General features: G+C 36.8%; 1 protein-coding gene across 1 annotated transcript; it reads left to right on the forward strand.

Moving 5' to 3' along the window:
- Positions 1–8,313: 8,313 nt before the first annotated feature.
- LOC110889716 lies at positions 8,314–18,352 on the forward strand. Its single transcript, XM_022137274.2, has 11 exons — positions 8,314–8,797; positions 9,554–9,597; positions 11,358–11,460; positions 11,581–11,704; positions 11,828–12,156; positions 12,233–12,358; positions 13,055–13,436; positions 14,042–14,333; positions 14,700–14,861; positions 15,881–16,375; positions 17,706–18,352. Exons 1-11 carry the CDS (start codon positions 8,641–8,643, stop codon positions 17,991–17,993), a joined length of 2,502 nt encoding a protein of 833 aa, XP_021992966.1. The 5' UTR covers positions 8,314–8,640; the 3' UTR covers positions 17,994–18,352.
- Positions 18,353–23,361: the final 5,009 nt, after the last annotated feature.

Genomic DNA, 23,361 nt, shown 5'->3' on the forward strand with positions numbered 1-23,361 from the left:
CCTTACGCGGCTCACGACAGCAAATGGAACAGAAGGCAGACGGTGCCTACTATGTAACGGGCCGTATTTGGGTCCCTCTTTATGGCGGTCTACGCGAACTTGTAATGGACGAAGCACACAAGTCTCGCTATTCGGTACATCCAGGGTCGGATAAAATGTACCACGATATCAGCACTACTTATTGGTGGCCTAGTATGAAGGCCCACATCACTACGTACGTTGGAAAGTGCTTGACCTGTGCAAGAGTCAAGGTCGAATATCAGAAACCAGCTGGCCTACTGCAGCAGCCTAAGATACCTCAGTGGAAATGGGAAGAAATTTCCATGGATTTTGTTACGGGTTTACCTAGATCCCAGCGTGGGAACGATACAATATGGGTCATAGTTGATCGACTCACCAAGTCTGCACACTTCCTGCCGATTAAGGAAACGGATAAGTTCTCCACTCTCGCAGACGTATATCTTAAAGAAGTTGTCTCGAGGCACGGGGTGCCCACATCTATCATTTCGGATCGCGATGCACGATTCACGTCAGAACTTTGGCAAGCAATGCATAAATCCTTTGGCTCACGACTAGACATGAGCACAGCATACCACCCTCAGACGGATGGACAGTCTGAGCGTACGATTCAAACTCTTGAAGACATGCTTCGGGCATGCGTCATCGATTTCGGCAACGGCTGGGAAAAGCACCTCCCTTTGGTGGAGTTTTCTTACAATAACAGTTATCACACCAGCATTCAAGCCGCTCCATTCGAGGCATTGTACGGGCGTAAATGCCGGTCACCTCTCTGTTGGGCAGAGGTGGGGGATAGTCAGATCACGGGTCCAGAGATTGTAGTGGACGCCACAGAAAAGATTGCACAGATACGACAACGCATGGCGGCAGCACGCGACCGTCAGAAAGCCTACGCGGACAAGCGTAGAAAGCCATTGGAATTTGAGGTCGGGGACCGGGTTTTATTGAAAGTTTCACCCTGGAAGGGTGTGGTTCGTTTTGGCAAACGGGGTAAATTGAATCCGCGGTACGTCGGACCATTTGAAATCATAGAAAAGATTGGCAAGGTAGCCTACAAGTTGAACCTACCAGCTGAACTCGGGGCAGTTCACAATGTCTTTCATGTATCGAACTTAAAGAAGTGCCTATCAGATGAAAATCTTATCATTCCTTTCAAGGAACTCACTATCGACGAGCGGTTGCAGTTCGTTGAGGAACCAGTAGAAATCACGGACCGGGATGTGAAGGTCCTCAAACACAAGAGAATCCCTCTTGTCCGAGTTCGTTGGAACTCCAAACGTGGCCCAGAGTACACCTGGGAACGCGAAGACAGGATGACAGAAAAGTACCCCCATTTATTCGGGAACCAGGCAACCACTACTGAGGCTGAAGCTACTACTTCGGAATTTCGGGACGAAATTCCAGATCAACGGGGGGAGGATGTGACACCCCAGGAAAACCAGTGAACAGTACAGTTTACCTAGCTTCCTCAGTGAGTGCATACCAAATTTCGGGACGAAATTTCCAATTAGTTGGGGATAATGTGACAACTCGAACTTTAGACATGCTTTGATGTAACGTTACGTGCTCATGAGAACTGAATTTGGTAATTTTAAATGAATAATTGTCTACGTGTGTTGTGTATGTATGAATGTTATGTGTTGCACGAGCCCAAACTACACAAACCGGCCACACAAAGCCCTTTGGGCCACTCCTTGTGCACGCGGACCATTAGACAACCAAGTGGGCTCGGCCCACTCCCCACTCGCAACACACAAAACCAAGTTAGGGGTTTTGTTTTACCACTTTTGCAAATCACAAACACACACAAACCCTAGAAGCTTTGCTCTCTCTCTCTCGGCTTGTTGAGGAACCGACGGCACAAGACCATCCGACCACCCTCTTGTTCGGATCACATCTCGTTACTTGTAATCGGTTAGTATATTATCTATGATTATGTGTTTTATGCTTAGGTGATGCCATGATAAATCGGATTGTATGATTTAGTATTCGGTTGGTATGAGTTATTTGATTGTGCTCTTGTTAATCGGTTTCTGTGAATGATGATCATGTTTTCATACGAAATAGGTTGCATGAGTGATTTGTTAATTGGTCCGGATTGATGTTTGTAATCGGCTGAGATGATTCTGCTTGTACATGCGAATTAGGGTGCATGCTAGGATGGTGTTATGATTAGGATTCGGTTTAGTGTTGGTTGATAATCCGATTATTGATTTGATACGGTTATGAATTTGCTAAATGATGAAGGTTTGAAGACATTATGAATATGATTGAATAATCCTTGTTTGATCTGATTTCCGGAAACTGCCTAAGTGTTTGCTGAAATCACGGAGTTTAATTGACTAGAATTATGGAAACCAGTTACACAGCCAGTTGCGACTCAGATTGCGGGTCGAAACCTCCCCGTCTCGACTCGAAACCACAAACAGCACCAGCCGAAACCACGGTTGCGAGTCCCGTTGCGACTCGTAACCAGACCATGATGAACCGAGATCTCCATTGCGACTCGCAACCAGCTGTTGCGACTCGTAATCTCCGGTTGCGACTCGAGATCTCCGTTGCGACTCGAGACCACCCTTTACACGCACACTGTTGGGCCTTCACTGTCACGGGCCCAATCTATTGAGCCCAACGATTTGAATTGTGGACTGTTTATTAATGGACTTGTATGTGATTGCTATTTGGGCCGATTGAGAATCTGGACTGTTTTGTTATTGGGCTGCTTATGTCATTGGGCCGGGTATGAATGGACTTAGAACAATTGGATCCTCACATGCTATGTCTTATCTGTTTACGTGCGTACATGTTTGCCATGACTATACGTGATTACTATATACGTGCTATATACGAACCTGACTCGTATAATAACCATGATAGGACGTGAGTGATCATTTACTTGCTACTTGTACTTTCTGTGTATCTGCCGAGCAAACCAAGGTGAGTTCACACAGCCAAGGCATGGGATTCCCGGGTTGGGAATTGGGTTGGATATGTTGGATATGGAATGATTACTCGTACTTACGCATATACCAGACTATAGACCATCGTCCTCAGGTTAGTCAGGACACGTTACGTAAAGCCTACGTAACCCAGTATATTTGCCATATGTCTCCCGGGTCGGGAGGACACGTTACGTAAAGCCTACGTAACCCAATACCATTCACTGGCTTCCAGGTCGGAAGGCCACGCTGCGTAAAGCCTACGTAGCCCCCACACGTACCACTGTCCTCGGGGAAGGGCACGTCACGTAAAGCCTACGTGACCCTGTACGTTTTCCTGTTCTCGGTAAAGAAGAACACATGGTCGGAAGTTAGTCTAGTAAGTACCGTTAATGAGAAGCCCTCATTAACCAGGATGAACATGGGAAGCCCCCACCTTTATTACACACTAGTATGGGAAGCCCCCACTAGCTATACTTATGCATTACTTTATGAACTTACTTTCTGTGAACTCGCTCAACTAGTTTGTTGATTATTTGCTGCATGCCTTGCAGGACCTTAGGTATACTTGGGAGCTTGCACAGGGAAGGAGCAGGTCGTTGTGGGCAGATGGATCGTTAATGATGTCGAACTCATAACTCGTTTTGAATTTACTTTACTATGCTTCCGCTACTTAAAACAGTATTTGGTTTTGAAACATCAATCATGTCATGGAGACTTACGTTAATTACTTTTATATTAAATGCTATGTTTGATATGATTGATGGCTTGATCCTGGTCAGTCACGCTCCCAAGCGGTGGTATTCCGCGGGTGGATTTTGGGGGTGTGACACCAAACACCTTTTGGTGCATTCGATTTGCATATTTTATTAAGAAGTAGATTTTGTTAAGTGAATTGAAATCTAAAGAAATTAGATTTTGAATTGAAATTTCAAAATGATTCGGAACTAGAATGTATCAAAAGAACCGGGATATATAGTTTGTGATCCATTTGGGTGACAGATTAGTAATAATGAATTTAAAATATCAACGCTAACACTACGTCCTAGTCGCCACCACCACTCTCCATCGTCGTTTTCACCACCATCCAACGTATTATCACCATCCCCCTATTACTTTCCCCACCCTTTTGCATTGCCACCCTTCCCATACTAGTCTCTTTCACCACCACCATTAACCTTGCATCGCCGTCACACCTATCACACCAACACCAACACCATCACCCAGTCTACATTTCTTTATCGTAACCATCATCATCCTCACACAATGGCAACAAAGACGACAAATGAGGTGGTGATGGTTAGGTGTGGCAACTATACGAAGGAAACTGAAAGAATTTATTCCATTTTCATTGATTTCTTAAGCAAACCAAAACATGTAATTGCAGGTTTAACATATTGTACGAAACTAACATTAAATAAAGACTATAACTACCTTAAACTTAATTGAAGTATGAACCTAACTCAATGTTAAGTTAGACAGATATTTTACCGTTTTACAAAATTTTACTCTCACGTAAAAAAGTGAGTGTCGTATCACCGTTACATAGGCATGAGTTCTCACTCATTTTTTTTCAACTTTAGTGCGTAATGGATTCACAAGTTTTCACCATCCACCACCTATTAAAATAATGTTTAAATCTCATAAGTTAAAAAAAGAACGAGGTTTGATTGGTTGGAAAACTTGAGGTCCACAATCCTTCCCCTTCACGAGCGTGGTTTGCACACCCCCTCCAATTGATAACGCCTCAAGGAGCGGTGTGTAACGATGTATCACCTCAACCATGAAACATGCATAATCCGATAACACACGACATTTTTAAAATGAAAAAAAATTAAGAATGCATGTTCTCTCATATTATTTACTAAATGTTCTATTGTATTTTATAATTATAAAACTGTAACAATATCAGTATAATAATACTTATATATACTTAATAATGATTGAGTGAATTACACAGATGGTCCTTGAGGTTTATTGAAAATAACACCTTTGAGTACTAACTTATTTTTTAACGGGTTTAGGTTATATGTTTTCGATTTTGTAACATCTTTGAGTATTAAGCATATATGCCATAAAAAATTATGTTAAATCAGTGTAAAATGACTTAAATGCCAAAGGTGTTACAATCAATAAACCACAAGAACTATTATGTAATTAACGCTAAAAATATAAAAAAATCATTTATTTTTGAAAAAAATAATATTATAAAATACGTTATAAAAATATTTAATAATTATATATCTAAAATTAATATACATACAATTACCAAACGTTAATTACAAAAAAAAAACACTGTAGTAGGGACAATGTTAAGTTTTTTTAATAATGTTTATATAACTATTTTCAAAAGGAAATATGTTAAATCTAAAACTTATGTATATTATCTTAAATATAATACACACGCATTTTTTTCTCTTTTATAATATTCAGATCAACAAATTTCTATTACGATTCCTTATTTTGTTTAGTTAATATTATATTATATTGTATTGTATCATATCATATCATATTTTACTATATATTATATTCTTTGTTTAAGTTAGGTAATATTACATTATATTATGTTATGTTATATCTTGTGATGTCAAGTTACCTAAACTAAACTAAACCAATAATATAACACATAACATAATATTTATATAATATAATATTATCTAAACTAAATTGAACAAAGAATAATATGATATAATATAACATTAACTAAACTGAAAAAGAATCGTAATAAAAATTTGTAGGTCCGAATATAATAAAAGATAAAAAAATGTTTGTGTTATATTATATTAAATATAATATGCATGAGTTCTATATTTATCATAATTCGTTTTTTAATTTAGTTAAATAAAAAAGCTAAATATTGTCCCTACTACAAGTTGTTGTACATATATGTAATCAGTGTTGTACATTTGTGTATTGGACTGTTGTACACAAGTGTACAAGTTGTTGTACGTATATGTAATGACTGTTGTATGCCTGTGTATTGTACTACTGTACGCGAGTGTAGAGGTTGTTGTATGTATATGTAATCACAGTTATACGCCTGTGTATTGCACTATTGTACAAGAGTATGAATAATGAGTTAGAATCTTGTTAAAATTTAAATGATAGTTTGATGAATAATTAGTTACAATCTTGTTAAAATTTAAAAGATATTTTGAATTTTCCAAAATTTAGGATTATGTAATTGATTTGAATAATTACCTAATAAAAAGGAAATTATTATCTATATATTAATAATCCAATTGAATGAACAATATTTTTAAATATATTATAATAATATAATAAAATATTAAATACTCTTTTTTATAGTTTTATTTGTATTTTTTAATATATTATAATAATAGAGTAGGGATCCTGCGGAAAGTGTGTTTTTCCTATAAAGTCTAGGAAGCGATCTGGGCCATCCAATGGGTGTGTTTAATGGTTGAGATGAAGTCAATGGCAATCTTGTAATTTTTCAGTTTATTTAATTCATTGTTTTAAAAGACTAGGGGCAATTTTGTCAATGTACCATGTTTTAAATCAATTAGATAACCGCAATCCCTACTTTCACGGGATTTTCCCCCTCTCTCTCCATTATTGATTTGATTTTCTCTTTCTCTCTCTCCAATCCAACCCTAAACCTAATAAAATCTGTGATCTCTTTCCCCTTACTGCTGGCGACGCAAAACAGGACCCCAAGTGCATTCAGATTTCGGTTCCAAGGCTTGTTCATACCCCTTTTCTTCACTAGGTATTCATATCTTGTGTTGTGATTAAAGTTTTTGAAGTACATATACGTTTTCGGTCGTAATATGCTTGTAACTTGGCTGCGTTTTTGCTGTTTTAATTGATGATTATAGAGAGGCTTGTATCGTGGTTTCTGAGTCGTTCTTGATAAATGGAAGGATTACTAGCATGGATGGTAAAACACAGCGTCAAGAAAATTGATTGTTGTTAAAACACAACGTCAAGAATACTCCAGCAATCTGCTTGCTGTTAACACACAGCGTCAAGAAATCTGCTTGCTGTTAAAACATAGCGTCAAGAAATCTGCTTGCTGTTAAAACACAGCGTCAAGAAATATGCTTGCTGTTAAAACACAATGGCCAGCAATCTGCTTGCTGTTAAAACACAACGTCAAGAAATCTGCTTGCTGTTAAAACACAATGTCAAGAAATCTGCTTGCTATTAAAACACAATATCAAGAATCCTCATGTGAAATCTGCTGACTTAAAACACAATCAGATTTGTTAAACTCCGGTATAAAAACAACCTGTTGTAAAACACATTATGATGTAATGTAATCATCAAAAAACACAATGTGATGTAATGTGACATAGACAACAACATAAAACACATTCAGAGTGTTAAAATGCAAAAAGAACTGTTAAAACACAACCTGATTATATATTGACTTCAGAGTGTTAAAACACACTGACTTCAACCTCTCTGACTGGTAAAACACATCACCAAGACCTGCTGATAGTTTTCCAGATAAACACATTGACCTACAGATTTGAATTCGAAAAAAACAAAAATTCCGAAAATCATGGAATGTTAGTTAATGAAAAATAAATTCCAAAAATAAAATTAAAATGTGAAATTACATAGTTGCCCTTTTAGTTAAAACAACTCAATGTCACATGTCCAATTCTCATTGCTTCCTAGACTTTTTAGGAAAAATAGACTTTCCACCAAACTCCTACTCTATAATAATATAATAAAATATTAGATACACTTTTTTATAGTTTTATTATTTTAATATTATAATAATTGTTATTTTCTTTACTTTTAAAGTTTGATAAGGTTTGTGTCAACCGGTACTTGTATCGAAAACATCAGTTCGTTACTTTTTAAGTTTGATAAGGTTGGTGTCAACCGGTACTTGTATCGAAAACATCGGTTCGTTATCGGTACATAAAGGTACAAACTAGCACCAGCCTGATACATAAAACGCTAAAAGTCGGTTCCGGATTGAATTTCATAGTCTTTTAGTTCGAGAACTTTGGTACTGCTACCAAGTACCATTTGCTCATCCCTGATCACAGGTACCGTACGAACAACAACGATATCATACGACTTTTTTAATATTAAGTTTTACAATCCTACAAGGCTATAATAAATTCAACAAATTCACAAACAAAGGGTATGTTCACAAATAAACTAACCCTACAAATATATATATATTTAAACAATAAACTTTTACACCTAAATCATCTAACAACTTACAAACACAAAAATTTAAACACACCCCATTCTTGTAAGGACAAATTGGACCACTATGTCATTTGTGTGTTTTACATAAATTAAAAAATAAATAAAAATAAAACGAAAGCTATGTGAAATAAAATAAAAATCAAGTTGCATATTAAACAATAACCAAAGGACCAAAAATGCACTTGTACAAAAAGTAAACAAGAAAAACATTTGTTTCCCCTCCGTTTCTCTCTCTAAATTCGATCAAAATCCAAAACCCTTCACCAAAGTCTTTCCCCATTTATTCATCCACAACAATACATATACATATATATATATATTCACAATCTATATCTATTTCAGATCACACCATTATTCACCCCTTTTCATGTCTTCTCTCTGAATCTACACAAATCATGTGTTGTATACAATCATTTCTGCACATCTGTTTGTAAAGATTATTAGAGAGTGATTGTTTGTTTGTTTGTTTGTTTGTGTGATTAAGATGAGTGGGTCTAGGGTTTCCATTCCGAACAATGTACGGAAGATGATCCAGAACATTAAGGAGATCACGGGTAATCATAGTGAAGATGAGATTTATGCAATGCTTAAAGATTGTTCTATGGATCCGAATGAGACCACCCAGAAGCTCCTTTTGCAGGGTACTCTTTTTTTCTTTTATAAAGTTTGTTTCTTGATCTGTTTCGGTTGGTTGATTTGTCTGTTTTTGTTCATTTTAGGGATTTCTTTTCAAATTGGGGATTTTTTTTTTATTTTTTGTTTTACTTGTACTGTGCTAGTTAGATTGATTAGGGTTGCTCTTGAAGTTTTTTTTGTTTCTTTTTATTTTTTTTCTTTTAAATGGTTATCTATGAATGCTCATTGTATATTGATTAGGATTTAGGGTTGCTCTTGAAGAGTTTTTTTTTTTTTTTTTTTTTTTTTTTTTTTTTTTTTTAATTTTTTTATGTGTTTGGGGCTGTTTGTTTACCTCTTAATGGTTTAGACCTCTTACTAACGGTTCAGACTGTTTGTTTTGCGAGCAAATATCCGAATGGTTAAGACATTTGCCTCTGAATGGTTAAGAATTATAAAGAGTCTGAATGGTTAAGACCTCTAATCTGAATTGGTCAGACTTTTGCCTCTGAACGGTTAAACATTATACTGGCTCTTAATGGTTCAGACCTTTTATTGGTTCAGCACTTAATGATTCAGACCTCTTACTGGTTCAACACTTAACCATTCAGAAGTTGCCAAACAGCCCCTTATTTTAAATGGTTATCTATGAATGCTCATTGTATATTGATTAGGATTTAGGGTTGCTCTTGAAGAGGGTGTTTTTAAATTTTTTTTTAATGTGTTATTTTAAATGGTTATATGTGAATGCTCATTGTATATTGTGTACTCAAATGATGTAGATCCATTTCATGAAGTTAAGAGGAAGGGGCACCGAAAAAAGGAGGTAAAGTTTTTATCTTTTGTGTAATTTTGGAAAATTTTGTGTTTATTTTGATCATAGTTGTCGAAGGCGTAAGGCGCAAAGGATAAACGAGGGCTTTCTTAGGCGAGGTGTATAGTTTAAAATACAATATTTAGACATGTTTTAAGGGTTGTTTGTTTACCTCTTAATGGGGCTCTTAATGGTTCAGACCTCTTACTGGTTCAGCACTTAATGGTTCAGACTGTTTGTTTCGCGAGCACATGTCTGAATGGTTCAGACATTTGTCTTTGAATGGTTAAGGATTATACTAAGCCTGAATGGTTAAGACCTCTAATCTGAATTGATCAGACATTTGCCTCTAAACGGTTAAGCATTATACTGCCTCTTAATGGTTCAACACTTAATGGTTCAGACCTCTTACTGGTTCAGCACTTAACCATTCAGAAGTTGCCAAACAGACCCTTAGGCTTTTTTGGGGCTAGTTTAGGTTGTCTAGGTTGATTCCAAGCTTGTTTAGGGTTGGTATAATTGTTTCAGACATGTTCAGATGATTTTTGGCCGAAATTTTGACGGAACTTGGCCTTCAAAATGCGCCCGATGGCCTGAAAGCTGGGCTTTTGAAGCGAAGTGAGAAGGCTGCGTTGGGCCTAGGCGCGCGCCTGCGTGAGCCTTGACAACAGAGATTTTGATATGATAACATAGCACCATGGCACTGCTAATTTATACCAACATTCGGTTAGACGTAGACATACTTCTATGGTGATATGTAATTGGCTTTGGTATATTTTGCAAGTGATATTGTATAACTAATATGTGATTAATTTTGCAAGTAAATGATACATGACTAATGTAGGTAATTTGTTGTAAAAAGGAGAATTTTGGAGATAGTGAATGATGATACATGAGGGCCGTAGATACTAGATAGAGGGACGTTTATTACAAAACCAATTTTAAGTAGAGAACTGCTTTAGAGCATATTTCTGTCAAGTTCAACTATATTCTTTTGCAGCTTATAAAATCTATGCAGTTAATGCGGTAAAAATCGGATATCGGTCAAGGACCGATATTTGAGATATAGGTTATCGCAGTGGGATATCGGTAATTTTAATATCATGTAGAATTTATATATATAGCAAAGTATACTCTCCTACCATTAACAAATTAACCTTTTGCAACTTGGAAAACACTAACAATTAACCATAGTTGTCAATAGCAGCTATAGCGACCACTATAGCGCGCTATGTAGCGAGGCGACCAAGTGTCGCTATCTGGGTCATAGCGATCAATAGCGTGAATAGCGACAGTTTTTTGTTTTTTGATCTAAATAGCAATTAGATATAGCTATAAAATAGCTGGATTTATAGGTTTATGTTAAATATACATGTAAAATAGCATATACCAGGATATTTTGATGTAATATACATATAAACACTTTCTTAATTCTTTTTCTAATGTATCGCGCTATTTATAAAATAGCGGTCGCTATTCGCTATGTAGCATATAGGTCCCTTGTCGCTATTCGCTATTAACAACTATGCAATTAACAATTAAGACTTAAAACACTAATAGCAAGAATAAGAAGAGTGAAGAAACACGAATGGTAGAACTAAGAAGAAAGGTACTGATAATCTGATATCGGGAAAATCGGTGATATATCGGAATATCGCTGATAATATCGGTACCAATATTTTACACCGATATTTTACACGGGGACCGATAACCGATATATATCACTGATATTAACTGCATAATATAAAATTAACCTACTCTGTTTTTGGCAGAATGTGACTAAAGAACCTACGGAGCCCAGATGGAAACCTGGGATGCAGGGGAGGGGGAATAGGGGTGGAAGGGGAAACTACTCATCTCGTCGCATTCCTAATGGTAATTATCACATAAAACGCATCACATTTATTATATTATCATTATACGTATTTTGATCTTTTTCCCACTGTTTATCACTTTATTGTATAAGTAATGATCTCCGATCTCTTTCCCCCCCAGATGCAGGTGGTGGCCGGGCGTCAGTTTCCGCAAAGGAAAATGGAATACGTAAAGGTGCTGATAACGGTCCAAATCTGTCAACGGCTCAGGGTCAGAAGAATAAAGAGACACTTGTGGCTAAAAGGTGGTAAAGTCACTAGATTTTTCTTTTTTTTTTTTAATTTTTTTAACGAGTTTAATCTGCAACATTGCCTATTTTAGTATTTTCAAATTTCAACGAATATTTTTTTGGCTCAACCTTTTGCAGCTCTTTGCTTGCTGTATTTGATGGAACTGAACATTTGTCTGTGGGAAGTGATGAAAAGAAATCCGAAGTGGTTCCCGTTGTCGAGGCAATTAAGGGCCCCACTGTTGTCGGGAGTGTACGTGTGCCGCTCATCTCGAGTACCATCGACACATCAGCTTCTAACGCACCGTCACCTTCGGAAGGGTTATATTTGTCTGATAAAGATCCTATTCTGATGCCTTCACAAGATTCACGGCTCCCTGTGGGTACAATCAAACGTGAGGTTGGAAGTCAACAAACTCCTGCTGACCAAGTTCATGAGACCTCCAATGAGATCAAATCAATTGCATGTGAGTATCGTTTTCTTGTTTCATTAATACCGGCACTGTAATATTGTATGTAATATGGGTTTAATCGATGTTGCAGCTGGTTCGGAGGTTGGAAACTCTTCCGTGCAAGTGAAGGCACCGTCTTCACATGTCTCATTTTCCGTTTCCAGGCCTTCGTCAAACTATAATAATCGACTGCAACAAGCAACTGGGCCTCAAAAAGGTATCAAGCTTAAAAAATATTCGTTCACTTGGTTAAATATGAAGGAGGCAAAAAATCTTATATATACCCATGAAAAATTAAATGAAAAATTATAAATATCATATATACCCTTACAAAGTAGTCGAAATATCATATATACCCAATTCATTAAAAACAATTTAATAAATGACAGTTTTACCCTTATTTTTATAAAAGTTTGAAATCTCATATATGACCTATAACTTCAAATATTATATTTACTCATTGCTAGCATAATTTATTTAGCTGAAATATTATATATGGAATATACTACTGTTTATAGGTAAAAATAAAAAAATATGAATTTAAAAGATGAGCGAGCATATATGAAAACTTGAAGTTAAAAAAATAAGGGTAAAATGATGATTTATTAATTTTTTTAATAAATTGGGTATATTTGATATTTTAACTACTTTGTAAGGGCATATATGATATATGATATTTCTAGTTTTGGTTGGGTATATATGAAAATTTTCAAGTTTGTAAGGGTATATATGAAATTAATCCAAATATGAAAGATGTTATGTTCGTGTCTTGTTGATTTTTAAATGTCAAATTAATACTTTTCCATCCCAAAAATAATAGAATGTCTGACCGGACCCGACACAACATTATGGGCCAAAATATACGTTCTCAATACCTTCATGGTCCACTAACGTTTCTTATAATTTTCTACAGTTGGTCCAAGTATGGAATGGAAACCGAAACCGACAAATCCAACTCTCGCTCAAGGGACCGGTTCAACCGAGTCAATTAAGCTGCCTGTGGTTGAACCCGAAAGTCAAACTCCAAACCCGTTTGCAGCGTGTGATCTTGATTCGAAGGACGCAGTTCACGGGCTGGAGAAGAAGCTAGAGGAATCACACATTTCAGAAAATCAACATGTTATTATTCCAAACCATCTTCATGTTCCCGAAGCTGAAAAACTCGGGTTCTACTTCGGGAGTTTCGATCCTAGTTTCAGCCTTAATGCGACCTCCTCAAATGGGCCTGGGCCTGTGAGCGACAAAAGTTCCGAAGCTTCTGAGGTGGTTGATGAAAGTATCGACGAGCAGCCCAGGTTTGTGACGGTTTCTGTTTTTATCGAGTGATTTGTGTTCCTTGTAGATATTTAGGGGGTGTTTGGATCTGTGTTTTGAAAGAACGTGATGTTAAATAATCAAGAGTAAAATGCCATTTTCGTCCCTGAGGTTTGGCCAGTTTTGCGACTTTTGTCCAAAGGTTTGTTTTACCGCATCTGGATCCGAAAGGTTTGAAATCTTGGCATTTTCATCCGGCTCGTTAACTCCGTCCATTTTTCTCTCTTAAGTCGGGTATTTCCGTCTTTTTTGTTAACTTAAAGGGCAATTCAGTCTTTTTCAGGGGTATTCGGTCTTTTTACATAAAGTTAAAAAGACCGAATTGCCCTTTAAGTTAACAAAAATAGGGAAATACTCAAATACTCCTGACTTAACGGAGAAAAATGGATGGAGTTAACGAGCCGGATGAAAACTGCAAGATTTCAAACCTTTTGGATCCAGATTTGGAAAAACAAACGTTTGGACGAAAGTCACAAGATTGGCCAAACCTCAGGGACGAAAATGGCAGATAATCAGTTTCTAAACGCGAATCCAAACACCCATTAATGTCCTCTCACCCGATCTGATAAATTATTTTTTCGTTCAGAGATCAAAATAATGCATTGGCAAGTGCTGACGATGAAGATCATCCATCATCATCTAATAACATACCCGAGAATCTATCAACCGAAGGTGACGTGTCGTCAAATTCGGGCCCCGATCACCATGAATCCAAACAAGAAACTTCACTCCCAACCGCAAGTCATCAGTACCCGATTCTTCAAACATCTCCTAACTATAGTTTTGGCTTCATTCCACCGATGATCGGGACCCACCTCTCGTCTTTTGAACCCAACGAGTCTCATAGTCATGATGGTTCTCAAGTCCCAAACTTTGTAGTAAGTCTTTGAATTAAATAGAAATGAGTAAAATACACGGATGATCCTGTGGTTAACCAAAATACATTGTGTTTAGTCCCTAGTTTTTCAAAAGTACACGAATGGTCCCTGTGGTTTGCACTTTGTAACGTATTTAGTCTCCAACTTTTGCCAAAAGTATACGGATGGTCCCTGTGGTTTGCACTTTGTAACGTATTTAGTGTCCAACTTTTGCCAAAAGTATACAGATGGTCCCTGTGGTTTGCACTTTGTAACGCATTTAGTCCCCAACATTTAGTGACTAAAAGCGTTACAAAGTGCATACCATAGGGGTTTATATTACAATAAAATGTTTATGCGTTTTTTTTTTTTTTTTTTCAAATTCAGGTTCAGCAACCGTTTGACCCAGCAAGCTATTATGCTCAGTTTTATCGTTCTGGTGCAGACGTGGATGGCCGCATATCACCGTTTCATTCAACCGGGGTTCCAACTAAGTTTAACGCAAATATTCCTGTGTTATCTCCGCAAGCTTCTCATTCTTCTCAAGAGGTTTGTGTTTCTTTAGATTTTATGTCTTTACGGTTTGTGTTTCTTTAGGTTTTATGTTTTTCCAAATGAGCGGGCCGGACGGGTTAGGTAACGAATCAAAACTGGTTTGGGTCAGAACATAAAATTTTTGACCCGAAACATTTTTTTAAGAGTATATTAGTTTTTCTTTTAGTACGATTTTACCGAAACTGTATATTATATATCTTACAGTAACAAGCTATTCTAAAAAAAATTATTTATTGTGTAAAAGGCAAAATGGAACACTTTCCCTATAGTTTATTGAAACTGCTCTTAAAAATATTTTTTGCTCTAAATGTAATTATAGTATATATATATATATATTTTTTACAACAATAAGTTTTTTTTTTTGAAAAAAATGATTTATCATGTACCGAGTCTAAACAGGCTCGGGCCGGAATGGGAAGTTTCGACTCAAAACATTTATTTAGTTATTTTCTTCTCCTAACATTGTTTATTTTTCTCTTAAGAGTAATTAGATGTGATTTTAAAAAGTATATAGAATTACAACGATGATCTACTTTTTTTTTGAAGAAAGTGATTTATCATGTAACGAGTTTTAGTAAATTTTGATCTAGTAAATTTTGATCGGTAGTTCTTTGTCAATATTTTTAGCTTTATAAATAAATAATTTGTGTTAAATGTGATTACGTAAAATATATAATATTAGAGTAATATTCTAATTTTTGAATAAAGTGATTTATCGTGTAATGTTAAAACAGGTTATGGCCAGTAGGAAATTTTGACCGCAAGCATTATTACCAAATTTCAATTTTTTTTATAGATAATCTGTGTTAAATTTGAGTACAGAAAATATATTGCTAAAGTAATAAGAAAATGTTTTGAATAAACTCATTAAGTGATTTATAGGAGGTGTATGCACTGAAAAGAAAATACAATTTAGGCAACAATTAAACCGATTTGACCGTTTTTTAAGCCCATTTGACGCAGTAGATAATTAAACACAACCCGAATCGTAAACGTTTGGATTTGAACCGCAGGTTGGGAACTCACTAATGTTATCCGGTGCCGGTCCAACACCAATAGCCACCACACAAACCGGCGGATTTATGCAAACCTCCATAGCCGTGACTCAACAACCACTACCCGTTTTCAGGCAACCAACCGGGGTTCATTTACCGCATTACCCTCCAAATTACATCCCATATGGACCGTTTTACCCCCCGTTTTACGTACCTCCACCAGCTATTCACCAATTTTTGAGTAATAATACATTCCCGCAACAACCTCAAGCTGGTAATATGTACCCGGCCCCACCATTGACTAGCCCTAAATACCCACTTCCGCAATACAAAACGGGTGGTAACACAGGGAACCCGGTTAATATTGGAATGCCCGGAAGCTATGGACCGTATGGTTTAAATCCAGCTGGGTATAATTCGGGTTCGGCTAATACAGCTGGCAATTCAACCCCCGATGAAGACCTTGGTGGGTCCCAGTTTAAGGAAAGTAACGTCTACATTACCGGACAGCAGGTTAGTTTCATAACTTCATTTGTCATTGATAACTAGTTTTTTTACCCGCGTCGTGATAAATTATAGACTACAATCAACCTGAATCGTTTCCGAACTAAATTTACCTTGAAACGTAGAGCTATGTTGTCAAAAGCACAAAAAGCGCGCGCCTAGGCGCTCGGGCGCAGCGAGGCGCATCTACAGCGCCTGGTGGTAGCCTAGGCGCAAATATGGTTTTTAAAAAAAAAACGTCGTAGAGTAATATGAATTCATACCGTTGAATGAAAACGTGTTATATTTGACCTGACTTGTTTCCGAACAAAATTTACGTCAATGTAGACCGACTCGAAACGTACATAAAATAAATAAAATAAACACGTGCGGTACTGGTGGCGTCGTACGCGGCTTGATAAAATATAGACCACAGGTCCACAGTCGACCTGACTTTTTTCTGAACTAAATTTACGTTGAAACGTATAGTAACTTAAATTTATACCGTCGAATGAAAACGTATTAGATTTGACCCGATTTGTTTCCAAACAAAATTTACGTCAAAACGTAGTCCATGTGCATAAAAACAAAACATTATATTATTGACCCGACTCGTTTCCAAACAAAAATTACGATAAGGCGTAGACGAAATCGAATTTATACCGACACGTACATAAAAATAAAAACGTAAGAAATTAGTTTTAGGTAGGAGTGCAAACGAGTCGAGCCGAGCCCGAGCTCGATTAACTTATGAGAGCTCGGCTCGATTCGAGCTTTGTTTTCAAAGCTCGAGCTCGTCTCGTTTGTATTTTCTCAAGCTCGAGCTCGGCTTGTTTATTATCTATTAATTAGTATATTAAATAAAAATAATATAAATAATAGACTTTTTAGGCTCGCGAGCTCGATAAGTGAAGCTCGGGCTCGGGCTCGGGCTCGGGCTCGTTTACTAAATAAGCTTATTTTTAGGTTCGAGGTCGGCTTGTAAACAAGTTTAAATAAGCTTGGCTCGACTCAGCTCGTTTACACTAAAGCTCGATAAGGCTCGACGAGCCTAACGAGCTTCACATGCGAGGCTCGAGCTCGGGCTCGATAAACAAACGAGCTTTGTTTTAAGGCTTAAGCTCGGCTCGGCTCGGGCTCGATAATGCTCGGATCGTTTCGAGCTTTTTCTCGAGCCGATCTCGAGTAGCTCGCGAGCCACTCGGCTCGTTTGCACCCCTAGTTGGGTAAACTCTAAGCTTTAGAAACTTGAGGGGGTCAAAGTGACATTTACAAAGTCGTACTTATGACAATTAATCAAACTTTAGGGGTAGAACAGATGACCAAAAAACATGTTTGTGAATTCTTTGTTTATATGCAGAGTGAAGGTTCGGGTGTATGGATGGCTGCACCGGGTCGAGACATGTCTGGTCCGCAGGCTAATTCTTTCTATAACATTCCTCAAGGCGGTCAAGTTGCGTATACACCGACACAAGCCAGCCACGGGACTTTCGCTAGTATTTACCACCACCATCACCACCACCACCCGGCTCAACCAGTAACCACCAGTGCAGTTCACCCGCTTCTTCAACAGTCCCAAACGCTGGGTGGGCCCGGCGGTGACATGGGGGGACCCACACCGCAAATCAACTGGCCTAATAACTACTGAAAGGATCAAAGAAATGAAACCAGCTGAATACTAGGAGTTATTAAACAATCACCAGTTTTAACAAAAGTTATGGTATTTGAGAAGAAATTAGTGATAAAAAGATTTAAGATGATGATGATGATACATAATTGGCTGGATTCGCGTGTAAATCATTCGTAGGAGGCTGGATTTTTTTCGATATATTTATCGTTTTCGAGGATATATGTAAAAAAGAATATGATGAAATCCTCTTGTAACCGTTAAATGACCAATTTTTAAAAGTTAGTTGGGCCGGTTTACAAATTTTTCTCTATTGATGTTGCTTGTAAAGTGAATTTTTAAAGCTAAGAGTGGATGCATTTGAGCTGTTGTAATTGGTATATGGTATAGTCTAGAAGTGTTGAATTTTTTTTATTATTATTATTAGGGGTGTAAATGAGACGAGTCGAGTTGAGTCCTGACTAAGCTTGATCTGCTCTTAGTTTAGTAAGCTTGAGTTTTTCTTAAGAGAGCTCGGCTCGTTTTGAGCTCAAAGCTCGAATTACAAGTAATGTTAGGAGAGGAAGCTTGACTTATCTCATTTATTTAATTGTTAATTTTATACATGATTATGCATGTGTGCGCTTTTTTGTGTGTATAAATAACATAAATACATAATGCATTTTTTTAACGGTAAATTTGGATCATTGACGGACCACTGAAGTATCATTGTGTCACCACCGGAACCGTCCGATCATATCCAGCTCCACTAGGCTATAATACCTATACTGTAACACCAATTTAGGAGGAAACTCAATAAATCTGAAACCCCCCTTATGGGAATCGAACTAAGGACCTAACCCTAATGGTCTCTAAGGTGCTGTTTGTTTTTTAAGAGGTAAAATATCTGTAGTCTGCAGACCATATATGTAGATATCTATCTGTAAAAGAAGAGGTAGATCAAACATTTGCAGTCTGCAAGAAGAAGGGACTGTTTGTTTTTTAACGTATGTAGACTTCAAAAATAAACTGGTGGTGGTGGACGTTGGTGGTGGTGATGGGTGGTGGACGTTGGTGGTGGTGATGGACGATGGTGGGCGGTGGACAATGGTGGTAGACGGTGGGTGGTGGTGTTTAATCCTCTGTAGACCTTACAAGTGGTTGTGTCAAGTCTGCACCAAGAAGAGCTCACGCAATCATTTTTTAATAAAATGTCTTCGGAAAAACAAATAGTCTACAGATGGCAATGTCTGCGCGGCACAGACAGAAGAGCCTGGGCATATATTTTTTAGAAAAACAAACACCACCTTGTTGGATATAATGTTCAATTGTCGATTATAATTCAATGTTGCCGTCAAGGTACGACCCAAAGAGTTACACTTTGGGCAACGAACTCATAACGGTGTTTTAATCGTTAATCACCGGATCACGAAATAATAAACGTAATAAAAGAAACGGGTAATTATTAAGAATAATTATGGAGAGCTGGATAAATAATATAATTAATTTGTTAATTATAATATATATGTATTAATTATTAGATAATTAAAAGAAAAGAAGGGATATTGTTATAATTATGAGATAATTATGGAGTTGTAATTAGATTACAACTCTTAATCTTGATTTGAATTAAGATATATTGGATATATCTCTAACAAAAAAAAATTGAGATATAAAATCTCTTTGATACATACACATGTGTTTTCGTTCCATCCATGTGGAAGGGTTTTTGAAGCTTTCAAAAGCAAAAGAAACAGAAGGAACAAATACACATACAACACTTGGAAGAGTCGTCGATAAAGAAATTTATTGGGCGTCGCAAAAGAAAATAAAAGGAGGAGCAATAATAGTTCTAATTGACTATCATTAACAAACCTTCTTGTTTCTTCGTTTACGCATAAAGGTAAGTAAAGTTTTTGAACTTTATTTTTCTTTAGATTAAGGTTTCGTTTGAAATCGTTTCAAAGAACAAATCAAATTTCGTGATCAACGATCATCTAGCGAGATCGTTCGTTGAACCAAGGTGTCTTTCTTGGATGTCATGATTCTTTAATTTTATTATAACCTATTTTGATTGTAATGAGATCACTGGTGGAAACGGTTTAGAACCGAACCTCGTGTACATGTTTTCCGCTGCGTTCAGTTTGTTTGACAAATTGATTAAAATTATTTTCTAAAAGTTACACGAAATTTCCAACAGTGGTATCAGAGCCACCTTACAAATCAAAGTAGGCTAATTTTATTATATTGTTTATAGATCTATAAAATAGTTATAGGATTGCATGCTTAAAATTGAGTAGATTTGGCATAGGATCCTGTCACGTATAATAGTTATAGGCAAGTTTTATTAAGGCCAAACATGAACACTTGTCAAAGTTCTCTTTGACAAAATATTTGGCCTTAACCTATTCCGTTTAGCTTAATGATCGTAGTATGCAAATCCGGGTCTAGAATCGTTTTTCATAACACGTGTACTAAATTAATTTTTGGAGCTACACGCGTTAAACTAGTTTAAAGAAAAACGAATATATTAAAATAATTATTTTTAATATATACCAGACTAAAATATTAAAAAAAAAAACGTAACTAAACACTTTATTTTAAAAATAAAGTTAAAATTTTGTTAAGTCTTTTCGTTACAATATCTAAAGGAAATTTAATTTTTCTTTATATTAAAGTTTTTTTTTTTTTTTTTTTTTTTTTTTTTTTGGATTGGATCTAAGATTAAGTGGGAGCACAAAAGGGTTTGTGCTACACTTAATGGACTCGGTTCACGTTCTTGGGCTCGAACGAACCGAACATATTATGAACCCGGAATTGCATATTTATTTATTTATTTTGCGTTTTGCCATGAGATGTTTATTACGCCATAAAATTAATAACTAATACACGATCATTAAAACGACAATTTTAATAAAAGGTTTATTAAGTATTGGATAGGTAATTAAAATAAACAGTTTATTTTAAAATACAAAAAATCAAAATTGGTTTTTAAAAAAAATTAAAAGTTAATTTGAAAACCGTAATTAATAAAAGTTATTAATTAAAATAAATTTGCGACACGACCAACTCAGATTAAATAGGGTATTTAAAATTAATCGGTCGAGTGATTGAAAGGTGTTTCAAGTCGTCACAAATTAAAACGTAAAATTGATTTTTACAAAGGAATTGTATAGCCTATGTTCATGCCATAGGCCGTACAAGTATTTTAAAACGACCCGAATTGGTAATTTTAAAATATAACCCAAACTAAAATCGATATTCTACGCCACCCTGAATTAAGAACACCCGAACTGATCTATCCGAACCCCTGGTGCTAGTGTTTACCCTGCATCCAGGCCTACGGTTTTGGTTAGGGGTAGTTCCGCGATTTCCATGCTTACATGGGCCGGGCTACAGTTCTGATTTGAGGACAAATATCACTTTTGCGACACGAGAGCAAATGTTAGTGTTTACCCTGCATTTGTTTTCTACGGTTGTGAAAGTGGGCGTAGTTGGGGTTAACGTACCAATGCTTGACACTACTCGTCATGCGGCCCCAAACCGAGAATTGTGTAGTTGACACAATTGGTGATCGTCACCTACCCTTCAATCTATGCCAGTGAAGAGTGCTAAGTCCATTCACTGAGTTATGGGGAGATGGGATCTCATCCTAATTCCTAAAATTTTGTATATCTTGGGTCAAAATTGAATTAGGTTAATGCATGAAAATTACTAATAAAATTTTCTTCTAAATTCTACAGATGTCTACAAACAATTCTGATAACACCAAATTCTCGCTTAAGTCCATCCTTGAAAATGCTAAACTTGATAATTCTAACTTCATGGATTGGTACCGCAACCTGAAAATTGTTCTCAGGGCGGAGAAAAAGGCTTATGTCCTTGAAGGACCAATTCCCGAAGCACCTGCTGCTAATACGGGTGCAGCCCGTAGGACATGGGAAAAACATGTTGATGATGCCCAAGATGTGACATGTCTTATGCTTGCTATGATGATTCCAGAACTTCAGAAGAATCTGGAAAACTTAGGAGCATATGAGATGAGTGAGCAGCTGAAAAACATGTTTCAGCAGCAAGCTCGTCATGAGCGTTTTGAGGTGATGAGATCTCTCATTACATGTCGCATGCAGGAAGGTACTTCGGTCAGTGCTCACGTACTGAAAACGAAGTCTTTCGTTGATCAACTGGAGCATCTGAACGCACCCCTTAGTAATGAGTTAGCTACGGATGTGATCCTTAACTCGCTACCCAATTCATATCATCAGTTCGTAATGAACTATAACATGAATGGGTGGGAAAGAACGATCCCAGAGTTGCATCAGATGTTAAAAACTGCTGAGACAAACATCCCAACTAAGGGCAATCCAGTGCTGGCGATCAGGGAAGGAAGAATTACCAAGAAGAAGCAATCCAAGGGAAAAGGCAAGGCGAGTAAGCAAGACAAGGGCAAAGGCAAAAAGGTTGCCACTCCGAAGGCAAAGCCTCATAAAGATGCCAAGTGTTTTCACTGTGATGAGATCGGGCATTGGAAGAGGAATTGTCCCAAGTACCTGGCTGAGTTGAAGCTTAAGAAGCTGCAGATTGGAGAATCCTCAGGTATACATGTTATTGATCTATTTTCCTTTTCGAGCAAATCTTGGGTGTTTGACACTGGATGTGGTTTTCACATTTGTAATGATTTGCAGGGACTAAAAAGGATTAGGAAGCTGAAGCAGGGTGACTTAGAGCTGCACGTTGGGAACGGGCAGAATGTTGCTGTGAAGGCAGTTGGAGAATTTATTCTTGAATTACCTTCTGGATTGTTTATTACTTTAGACAATGTTTTTTATGTTCCTAGTTTGACTAAGAATATTATTTCTGTTTCTGCTTTAAGAGAACAAGGTTTTAATTATGCTTTTGATATTGTTAATGGTAGCATTTCTGCATTTTTAAATGGTGTGTTCTATTTTGAGGCTAAGCCTCACAATGGTGTCTATGAAATAGATACTTCTAACAGTAGATCAAATAATATAGTATGCTCTCTTTCCTCTAAACGTGTTAAAACTAGCTTTAATCAAACATATCGTTGGCATTGTCGTCTTGGCCATATTAACATCAATCGCATGAGGAAGCTCCAGACCGCAGGGATTCTAGAATCCACGGGTCAAGAGACTTATGATTTATGCGAATGTTGTCTAAGTGGCAAGATGACTAAGGCCCCTTTTACCGGAACTAGTGAAAGGGCCAAAGACCTGTTAGGACTCATACATACTGATGTATGTGGTCCATTCAGGACTATGTCAAGGAACGGGGAAAGATACTTCGTTACATTTACTGATGATTATAGTAGATATGGATATGTTTATCTTATGAAGTTTAAACATGAAACCTTTGAAAAGTTCAAAGAATTCCAAAATGAAGTACAGAATCA

This window comes from Helianthus annuus, chromosome 11, assembly GCF_002127325.2.
Source record: "Helianthus annuus cultivar XRQ/B chromosome 11, HanXRQr2.0-SUNRISE, whole genome shotgun sequence".
NCBI classification, from domain to species: Eukaryota; Viridiplantae; Streptophyta; class Magnoliopsida; order Asterales; family Asteraceae; genus Helianthus; species Helianthus annuus.

Coding starts and splice junctions, on each gene's coding strand:
- LOC110889716 (XM_022137274.2), top strand. CDS start 8,641: ATGAGTGGGTCTAGGGTTTCCATTCCGAACAATGTACGGAAGATGATC. Junction 11,461..11,580: donor ATCTCGTCGCATTCCTAATG/GTAATTATCACA, acceptor TTTCCCCCCCAG/ATGCAGGTGGTGGCCGGGCG. Junction 12,157..12,232: donor TGAGATCAAATCAATTGCAT/GTGAGTATCGTT, acceptor TCGATGTTGCAG/CTGGTTCGGAGGTTGGAAAC.